The 10,879-nt window shown below is 46.0% G+C and overlaps 1 protein-coding gene across 1 annotated transcript in view; it reads left to right on the top strand.

Annotated features, from left to right (window-relative positions):
* ITPR2 (inositol 1,4,5-trisphosphate receptor, type 2) overlaps nt 1-10,438 on the top strand; it is a gene marked incomplete at its 5' end in the record, with an annotated part of 78,171 nt that extends 67,733 nt beyond the window's left edge. Inside the window, 2 exons of the mRNA XM_009072500.1 lie at nt 8,547-8,708; nt 9,939-10,438. Of these exons, the coding sequence (XP_009070748.1) occupies nt 8,547-8,708; nt 9,939-10,025 (249 nt within the window). The remainder of the gene's footprint in view (nt 1-8,546; nt 8,709-9,938) is intronic.
* Between the last annotated feature and the right edge of the window lie 441 nt (nt 10,439-10,879).

The raw sequence follows: 10,879 nt of genomic DNA, 5'->3' as shown, positions 1-10,879 counted from the left end.
CCTGTGTGAGCAGCTCGGCCCCTCTCCTGTGACAGGGCTGCCCAGCACAGAGCAGCACTCGGAGGGGCTGCTCCCAGCACAGGGGGAGCTGAGCCTGCAGGGTTCAATGGCAGGACCTGCATGAGCTGTGAGGGAAGGGACAGAGACCTGCCAGGCTCCTCTGCACACAGACTGCCATTGCATTGCGTTGTACTTCCCCCTCCGAGACAGCTGGAACCAAACCAGAGCCTCCCATGCTGCCATGAGGAGGTTCTTGTTTTAAGGACATGTGCATTTAATGTCAGAATATTGAAACCATACCCACGTGAATAAAGTTAGTAAGCCAGTGATTCATTGCTGTTTCAAACCTCTATCTAGCCACAGTAAATTTCTGCTCAGTAGTGACAGTCTGTGTCCACATGCAGGCTATGATTTACAGTTCTGTGTTTTGTATCAACAACATCTGTTTAACAAAAGAGGAAAAAAAAGGCCAGGAACATTTATTTTCTAATCTCTGTACCAGATGTTTCATTATGCACAAGATCCAGGGATTATATCAGAAATAATTTAATTATTTTAAATGAATAATCTGAAATGTTTTTCCTAAAGTCTGTCTTGTAACCACTAACAACATGAAAACATAGGAATGTGGAGAAATAAACTCATGTTTTACACAAATCTATAATTATATCGATTTTAAGGGCACAAATATTAAGGACCAAATCCTAGCTTTAGATGGTAGTGTTGGGATTCTTGAAGATTTGCTGAGGAGAATATCAATTCTCAGGGTTAAGGTAGAGATAAGGTGGCGGAGAGCAATTGTAACAGCAGAAGAAAGCAAGAGCTGAGAAATGAACATGTGCTGTGGGAAAAGCAAGACATGGGAAACAAATGTGGCTTCAAGGAGAGCAGGACTGGGGTGGGATACAAGCTTAGCCTCTCCAAACACGTGGAAGTTGTGCCATGCATCTCCCATGAGTTCCCACCTGTCTGCACACCTGCAGATCCCCAAGGTGGGGAGGGTAGCTGGAAGGTGCTGTCTCAGAGACAAAGCTGCTTAGTTTGGTTTCTACTTTCCACCTTCCAAGGCCGAGTTGCAGGGCTGAAGCAGAATCTCTTCCCTCGACATGCTGGATGCACTCTGGCTACTGCAGCCTGGCCTGGGTTGGTCTTTCTTGCTCTAAGGGTGCACTGCTGACTCATGTACTTACCATGTGTGTGTGGCTTGCCCACAACAGTGGTGTGAGAGCACATTCAAACTTGTGGCCTTGACTGGAAAAAATTACTTTCATGATCATTTCCATCTTTTAGAGGTACATGCAAGTCCTTTAGGTGTGTTTGATAAGCAGAAATTTTGGGATGCTTATCCTTTACAGAATTTCAAGCTGAGTATCAAAACTGCGCCATACAGCATCAGTGAAAAATCTTGGCAATTTGAGGCTTATTGTCATTCTTTGCCATGATTTTCGTGGGGATATCACAAGCAGAAATGCTGATACAGAAACACTGAGACATTTATAACTGACTGGCCTGGATATCAGTCTTGAAGAACTCACAATTACTCAGAATTACAGTGATAGATTCTGTTGCAGCCCTCAAAAACATTCAGCCAATTTAAAATGAAAGTAAATGCATCAATGACACTGCTAAAGCAGACGGTGGGTTTGTGTTAGGGCTTCAACCTTCTTTCAGGGGGAAACAGGTTTCTCTATTTTTCCATGAGCTGTGGAAGCTGTAGCATGTATCAGCCCAGCATAGACCTAGACAGACCTATTGGTCTTCTTGTTGCATAAAGATTTATCTGTAATTGCCAAGGTTTATTTTTATTTTATTTGAATTACTGTTGTGGATGCATATAGATGCATAACAATTCCTAATTTCCCTCCTTATATTCTTGTACAGCACAGATTGCTTATCAAATACAGTCTTAACATTAAAGTGTCAAACAGGATTTGCAGGAAGCTATTTGGGTTGGTAGTTTAGGATGAACGTTTATCAAACTGTGGATTAGCTGAATCATGCACTGAACCAAATTATTATTGTCTGTGATTAAATCACAAAGTGGTTATTGCCCTGTGCCATCTAAAGCACACGATAGTGTAAATCTTTAAAATCCTTTTTTAAGGTGGCTATAGGAGCTACATAACTCCAGACTTTTAGGAACAGTGTCTGTCCCTAGGCAGAAAAATAATAGCTTTCAAAAGGTTGTTTGCACTGACCCCTCTCTGCTTATATCGCAGCAGATCTGGGAGGGGAATGGATGGACTTATTTACATTTCAGACATACAGAATAATTCTCAATAAATAGCTCTCTTTGTACCCAGTGCTAAAGTATTTATCCAAGGTGCTGGCTCAGGAAAGGGGAGTGAAGGGCCTGTTCCTTCTCGTGCCTGAAGGGACACAAGCTGCCTGTAGCAGCAGCGATGCTGATGGTTTGTTTGCTTTCGTGCTGGGGGCACAGCAGAGTGGCAGAGGTGAAGCTGTGCTCTGCTTCCTGGCAGTGCTGCTCCTCAGCCGCAGGGTGACCGGGGGTGGCTCTCTTCAGTGCCAGTGCACTGGTTTTACCACCTCCGTGGGCACCTAAGGGGCTACATTCTGCGTAAAGCTATGGGAACCTTTTTTTGGGCTGCTACAGTGGTTGCTGTTCATTGCATGCCCAGGAACATGTGTTGCAGGGTGGGACACCATGAACAGCCCCATGTGGCACACTGAGGCACCGGTGGCAAACCTTTATGGTGATTGATATCCATGTCCTCTTCTGCACCTTCTGTGATCATCTAGTTGGGGAGCAAAGAGGGCTTTGAGCATACTCATTTTCTCTGCCTCACCATTAGGTAATAACCCTCCTGATGACTGTCTCACTTGCCTCACTGAGTCACCAAAGAGTGAAAGATCCATGTGAGACAGGGGAATGGTGGGCTGGAGGATGCAGAGGCCAGTCTCCTGTCCTGATGCATGCAGCTGGGGAGGTCAGAACCCAGGAGGAGTCATGAGCAGTCATCGCCGCTTTTCTTTGTGGATAGGTGGGAGGGAAGTCCTGAAACAGCTTGTTTTCATGTTGCAACAAAGGGTCATGGGGTGGAAAGGGCTGAGAGTCACTGCATTAGAGTCTGCTGGAGCCATAAAAGTCTGGCGCAGCTGATGGTGGGGTGACACTCGGAGCCCGTGGCAGAGGCACCAGCTGAAAGCATGCATTAGGTTTCCTTTGTTCCTCCACTTCATCCCCCTTGTCCTACTCTTTGACCTATTTTCTCTCACTGTTATCTAGTAATCTATTTTTTAAAGGCTCAGCCCAGTCTTTCCTGCTGGTTGCAGCTGATCCATCTCACTGCTAGCCTGCGAAACCAGCACCTCCTAAAGAAACATCCCTCTGCCAATTACTCTGGAGGCATGGACTCAGCTCAGCGTGAGAGCTCGATTGAAGCCAGTTGGCTGTGCCAACAGGACAGGGATGGCTTGAGAGAGACTGTGTACAAAGTATAGAAACTCTATACGAATTTCTTCAGTGTTTTCTCCGTCCATGCTCAACCAGAGCCAGCAAAGTTAGAAAAATGACAATGTTTTACCGAAGGGAGAACTTAGCCCCCAGCTCTGCCGTCCCCCTGGAAAGCCCAGAGAAAGGAAGGAGAAAGTTGCATAGAAAACTGCAGGAGGCAGGCGCAGACTTTTGCTCTGAGCCTGCCTCTGCAAGAAGAAGGGTTTGAGGTTTCTCAGAAAACACAAGTAGCAAATCCTCTAAGCCCTGTGATTTCTCAGGCATGTGCCCTCGCCGTCGGCACCTCGCGGCTACGTGTACCCAGAGTACCTTGCAGAAGGTGTTCACCCCGGGTGAGCTGTGATTCCCTCTGGAGCCCTGCCAGCCGAGGGGAGGACGGAGGGAGGGAGCATGCTGGATCGTCACACGAAATGTCTGCTCTGCTCGTGTGCAGTCTCCTTGGCCTGCAGCCTTTTGGCTAGCCCCACCTGCCTTTTTTCTTTCTTTTTTTTTTTTCCTTCCCCCAGCTGAACTGGCAGAGAGGAGGCTGCAACTCCTTTCTGTCCCTGCAGCTTTCCTGTCTGGCTGACTCTCTGCCCTGGACACAGATGTATACTTAAATATGGATACTGCAAGGCACACGTTATGCTTGTGGAAAGATTGTGGAGTGGGAAGATGCTGTGATCTGTAGGTGGGCTGCTGCGGTTGGACTGCGAATAGCTGCTGTCATGTGCAAGAATGAAACAGCAGTAACAACTGACAACATACTGTGTTCAACCTTGGTTATTTGGAAAGAAGATTTCAGTACATTTTAACAATTAATTATTTGTCCAGCCAGCGACTTCATTTTAAAGCATCCCATCCACATACCTCACCCTCTGTGAGCTCATTAATGCTCGAGTCGTGTCACCTCACGCTAACCTGGTGGCTGTTGATTGAGTCCCGTGACAGCTGTTAGCAGAGCTTCCTGCTGCCCTGCTTCCTGCTAGCAGCCTGCCTTCCTTGTCCAAATTGCTGCTTGGTTCCAGATGGGGTTCAAAATGTCTGAGTGAATGCTGTCCTGGGCAAAATGGTTGGGTTTCTAAGAGTAATGGCTAAGGCATGACAGATAACATCGTGCAAAATCCCATCCCTGCACTGGCTAAATAAAGCACAGGAGGAGCTGCACCTGCAGCATAGAGGAGGCACATTGCAGCTTTAACATGTTAGTTGGTCAAGGTGAACCCTGGACTGAGCCCATAAACATTTAAGTTCCAGAACAAATGTTTGGGGTTGTACAAACATGTTAACGACCTCTAGTTAATTGGCAAGCAATTACCTTGAAGTAAAAATAGCTTTCCCATTGCTGAGCAGTCACAGAGTGCATGTCCCCCCATGAACGCTCACAGATCACTAAAATTTTCAGCCAAGGAGCCTTATCCAATTTGCCTTCTGGATCCTGGCAGGTTTGTGATCAAAACTTTTTGTCCCTAGCAGCAATTGCTGTTTGTTTGTTGTATAGACTTTGCAAACAGGGCTGTGTGCCAGAGCTAATTTTCATGCAGCTCTTTAATAAAGTTCTGCAGTTCATAACGCAGTGAAGAATTAAGATAATATTGACTGGAAAAAGCATGTGGATCAGCAAGGGAATATACCTGCTACATGCACTATAATCAGAGAATCATAGAATGTTAAGGAGTTGGAATGGACTTTACAGATCATCTAGTCCCAACCCACTGCCATGGGCAGGGACATCTCCCACCTGACCAGGTTGCTCAAGGCCTTATCCAGCTTGGCTTTGAACACTGCCAGGGTTAGGGCATCCACAACCTCCCAGGGCAACCTGTGCCAGTGTCTCACCACCTTTGCAGTAAAAATTCTCTTAATAGCTAATTTTTATTTCTCCTCTTTCACTTTCTACCTATTACTTCTTGTCCTATCACTGCAATTCCTAACAAAGTGTCTGAGTAATGAATAATGGAAGCTAGGTAAGTACTTCTAACTTAAAGACAGGTTGGCAGGCTAGAATGTGTCTCCTACTGAATTTCGAATCTCTCTGATACTTTGCATGACAAAGATACACAGCTGGACTGATTTCATTAGATAGATATTGCAGTCGAGAACCAAGAAGCAAAGTGCTGCCTGCACACAAGACAGCACTTGGGTCTACCAAGTGAGGCCTGTGGGCAGGTGTTTGACCTGTTGCCTCTCTGCTGCCAGGAAAACCTATAGAAATCAGTAACGTCTCCTCATGACTTCTCTGGTCCATGCAAACCCATCAGCTTCTCTTAGAACTTGGATTAAGTCCTTTCTTGATCCTCCACAATACTTTGGAGGAAAAGGCCCAGATCTTCTTGGTCTGTAACTAAACCACACCTGGGTTTCCTTCCTGGAAGAGATTATCACAGCATTTCTAGGAAGGCAAAGCCGGGCACATGTGAATGAGTGGAGTCTGTCATCGAGCTCCCATGACTCTGGGGCTCATGGTGGCCGAGATGAGCTGGGATGTGGGCAGAGTGGGTCCAATTGAAGAGCCACATCTGCTCCATCTGCACCACAGCACTGTGGCAGTGGTTGAGATGCTGCGTGCTCTGTCCCTGTCTCCACCTGCTCCTTGTCATCTCTCTTTCCAAGAAATGTAATGTTGTGCCAAGGAGGATGGAAGTAGGTGACACTGAAAGCCTCAAGAGAGGCAAGCTCAGTGAGCCGGGATATTGAACATCTGCATGGATTTGTGTGGCATTCCTCTGGGTGCTGCAGTGTTGTGGAGGGTCAGTCCACAAGAATCTTTCCAAAGGTTGGCGGTCTCTGCTTTGTGTCCTGGAGGAGCAAGGGAGTGGCAGATGGAAAACAAAGCCAGCAAAGTGCATTTCACAATCCTGGCAGCAGTACTCGGCAAACAGAGGAACTGCAATGATGGAGTCTCAGATTGCTCTCCCTGTGTAGCTTGGCTTCAGAAACTTTGGTGGTGTTGTGAGCTTTGCCAAAAGAGCTCCTGGTCCCTCATCTGGCTCCTGGAGCCCTGTGACCTTGCATTTGGTATCTTCAGGTGCTTCAAGCAAGAGAAGCTGTAATGGGTGCAGATACCAGAGCTTTCCAGGAAACATTCAGATACAAGTGCAGCTCTGTCCACTGTAGCTGCCCTGAATTAACGTCTGTGCCTGTAGTGTCAGACAAATTTGCTGGCAAACATTTTGCAAAAGGCACTGTGCACAAACTAAGCTTAGTATAAATGAGTACACCTGTGCTTGATGCTGGGCACGTGATGCTCTGCTAGATCCTAGCCAAAATAAATTTAAACTAAATATCGAAGCGTACTCGTGGAATATGAATGCCGGTCTTGTAAGCAGAAACTCATGCAGCAGAAATAGGAGCCTCCCTCTCCGTGTGTCAGCTGGGGATATCCAGCAGGGAGGATCACGTGAGCTCCTTTCGAGCTCACCAGCAGAGCTGGTGAAAACAGGTTTTGATTTGAATGAGTTATGACCCATTGAAAATGGCATCATGCGTAACCACAGTAAATTGTCATAATGAGATCACGAGGCTCAAAAAGTGAGCAGCGAGCAAAGAGGCCTCATTCCACCAGCACACACGGCTGACAGCCCCAGGCTGCAAAATGCAAGGGAGGGGCATGGTCTCACTCCCTGGATATCTTGTTGGTTTAGCGACAGGACCAGAGGTTTCACAGGCAGGCAAAAGCTCATTAGAAGTTTCGAGTCAAAAAGAAGAAAAAAAGCTAAAGTTCCTATGGCTTTTCTTATCCAAGGTAACAGAGGGGACTGGGCTAACACTGGTAGTGGAGAAACATGAAGACTCTAAGTGCTTCCAGGCTTACCAAGGCTTGGCTTGATTGTTTCTAAATCATGTTGCTGTAGAAGATGAGGATGCACTTAAAACTTTACCAAATACCTGGACAACATAAGTAGCACAGCTCTTGCCTTCCAGGAGTCTTGTATGAGGACTTTGGGAAAGAACTCCTTTTCTTCCCTCCTGATATGGTACTACTTATGTGGGACCATCCACAGTTCAGGGAACTGGAAGAAACACACTTCAACTCGTTCTGTTTCTTAAGTTATCAAGTGCACGTGTCCATAAGGCCTGTTGCAAAACACCATGCATATGATCTAACCACATCCTCCCACCCCCCCAAGGTGGAGGCAGAGGTGTATTGATATAATCACCAGCTGCAGGACCTGTTTCCTTTGTCTCATGCCTTAAGGCAAGTGGGTTGCTTGCCACGTGGTTGCCACTCCTCCCAGTCTTGTACCCTTCATCTGTTACACTTCGCACACAAATATCTGTGCCCTTGAGCCATGAAGACAATTCAGGCTCATGCAGATATGCAGCACCTTCCTGACTCATATCTTCTATTTAGTGTTTGTATTATGACTGAATTCATAGCCTGAGTCCATGGATAAACATCCTATTCAGTGCTGTTCTGTGCACTGCTTGGTCCTTAGCAGGTTAGCCCTTGGCTGTGGGCTTGTGCTTGCATTTACCTAAGATACACAGTTTGAATAGTACATTGAACCCTAAGCCATTCCCAGGACCCCGAATCTTCTATTGTGAGCAGCTGAATCCTGGTCTTTCTGCTCTTGCAGTAGGCACTCTCAAGGCTGATCTGGAGAGGATGCTTGTCTTGTTTTCCTGGTGTTGGCTCGCTGACATTGCTGCAAGGACAGCTGAAAGAGATGGACACCAGCCAGGCTGAAGAGACAGTGGGGAAATGTGTCCCTGCATACACTTAAGAGCAAAGCACAGGGAGCACTCAGGCTTTCCTGGTGCTGGTGTACCAGAGGAGTCTTCCCAGAGCTGAGCCAGTGGGCATTTCTGCATGCCAGAGCCATGGATGAATATGTCAACACTGCCCATGCTGCAATGCAGATGCAGCTGTGGGGAACCCAGATTTTCCAGTTGGTACCTTCCTTGTAGCTAAGGAGAACCAAGAATAAAAACGCTTGTGTGCATTTCTTTCTGAATTTACTGCTTAAGCTCGCTTACTGTGTGTCTTCGACTGAGTAGAAGTTCTTTTGAGTTTTCATGCTCTAGTCTCAGCTTAGTAGCACTGCATAAACCCCTACTAACATGGCTAATTTTTCTAATACCCATGTAGGAGAAGAATTTGGACTGGTTCCCTCGGATGAGAGCCATGTCCCTGGTTAGCAATGAAGGCGACAATGAGCAAAATGAAATCAGGAACCTGCAGGAGAGGCTGGAGTCAGCAATGAGCCTTGTAAAACAGCTTTCCAGTCAGCTTGCTGAGCTCAAGGAACAGGTAAGTGCCCTGTCATGGGTAGCAATGTGAGCACGTGTGGGTGAACACGCTGTGTTTCATCAGGTCACCGTCAGAACAGTGTTACAAAAGAGACTTTTGTCTTAGAAAGGTTTTATCTTTCCCTCCAGTAAGCTTTCTGAGTAGATGCACTGATAGGGCTTGGAATGAAATTGTACTCCATTAGCAACAACAGAGAACAGGTAAGGGGGAAAGTTGAGGGGGAATTAGTTACGAAATCCTCTCAGTGAGTGTGTGAGGACAGAGGGAAAACTGCAGAAACGATGACAGACTTTCCATGTGGAGGTGCTGCATAACCCAGCAATAAACCCAGTGTAGTGTCAGAAATAGCTGCATACTGATGGGAACCAGGAGAAAAGCCTTCTGTGTCCGACACTTGGATTTTTTCCCCCACTAGGAATATCAACAGTGCTGTTGTGAAAACAATTTGCCCAGCCTGTTGCTTTGCTCGTGTCACCCTTGTCTTGGTGCCCCTCCTGCAGCTTCCCCTTCTCTCCCGAGTGGAGCACAAGCTGCCTGCCTCCCTTAAGGCCCCATTCCTGCCTGAACTGCCTTACCTGTTTGTGTTCCCTCCAGGATCAAAAGGCCAGCTCCTCTTTTTCTGTAGATGCTGGTCACCTCTGGTTTGCTCATTAGTTTCAGAAAAGTGTCTTTGTGTTTTCTTTACGGGAATCACTTCAGTGGCATCAACAGAATTATCTAATTATCCCCCTTCAAATCACTCCTTAAAACTTTTTCCCTGTGAAAGTCAACAAAGGTTTAGGCTGGATGTGCTGAGACCATTGCTTATTGTGCTTACTTATACCATCCTGGTGGGATTTTTTCATCCCACTCTGGCTGAATCTGCTCTCTCCTGGCTTAAATTTAAACTCTGTGTGGCTGGGACCATCTTTTAATTCGGTGATTGTACAGCACCAAGTGCAAATACTGACCCTCTGCAGGACTACACAACACAATAGCGGTGCAAACAATACACTCTAAGACCTGCTGGGGGATAAGAATAATGTACAAATGAGAATAAAATGTCCATACTTTGCAGGAAACAGATCTCCCACTTCAAAGGCATCTCTTACTTGTAATTTTCAATGCTTAAGAAAAGAATTCCACTCCCTGTTGTTTTGCTTATATGTATCTTGCTCTGTGACTGCTAAATAATAGTAAAAAGGCAAAAAAAAGAATCTCAACTCGTCTCTCTCTGCCTTTCCACCTTAGATGACAGAACAAAGGAAGAATAAGCAGAGGCTGGGCTTTCTTGGATCAAACACACCCCATGTGAATCATCACATGCCACCACCCTGATACCACGGGGAGAAGCCGTGACTAGCCTTTCATCAGTATTCCTGCTTTATTATAGAATAAAAAACTGAGATTGAGAGGAGTGAACAGTGCCTATTGTTGCAAAGTTAAAAACAACCAAGTGCCAAGATGTTAAGTGGTTTAGCTCTGGGAACAATTTGTAGCTGTTTTTCATGGTTGAAAGGGACCACAACCTAGAATGTGAGAGATACAAGGGAGCTCGTTTGTGTTCATTCTCGGGGCCCAGCTCAGCTGTGCCCGAGCTCTGCGGCTCGGTGGCTCCGGCGGTGGCTGCGACGGCTGCGACCGAGGTCAGGCAGCATTTGGCTGCATCCTGAAAGCTGACTTCTCCCCAAAATGATGGGATAACCAAGCTGAGCAGAAGGAGAGTTGTTTATTAATGCAAATACGACAGCCTGGATCAGAATCAATAGGTCGTCCCTGGCTTATTTGCCAAATAGCAACATTAGTCATATTTGCTTGGCATTTACTATTTTTTAATTACTGTAAATATGTCACTTGGGTAAGCAATAATGTTGCTTCAAGTAACTTCTACTAGGAGGGAAAGGGGAGAAACCTCAAAAGACTGGGAAAAGAAAAGGAAAAAAAACATAGAAAAATGTTGGAAAGAGAAACATTAACGCTTTCGAATTTTAGCTGTCACCATGCAATTTCTTATTTATAACACGGAGCACAATGGATCTACAGCTGTGGGAATGTTATGCACATAACACTGACAACATAACTGGAAGTGATTTCTTTCTCCTGGCTTCACATGTTCTCAATTAAAGTGGCCGTGAGGTTTCACATACTGAGGAGTTAAACTGTGTTTTAAATTCAAGTTCCTATGGAGGATT

The sequence above is a fragment of the Acanthisitta chloris genome, unplaced genomic scaffold (assembly GCF_000695815.1).
Source record: "Acanthisitta chloris isolate BGI_N310 unplaced genomic scaffold, ASM69581v1 scaffold1954, whole genome shotgun sequence".
NCBI lineage: Eukaryota > Metazoa > Chordata > Aves > Passeriformes > Acanthisittidae > Acanthisitta > Acanthisitta chloris.
The sequence above is the reverse complement of the archived record's forward strand: the minus strand, read 5'-3'. Positions and strand labels throughout refer to the sequence as shown.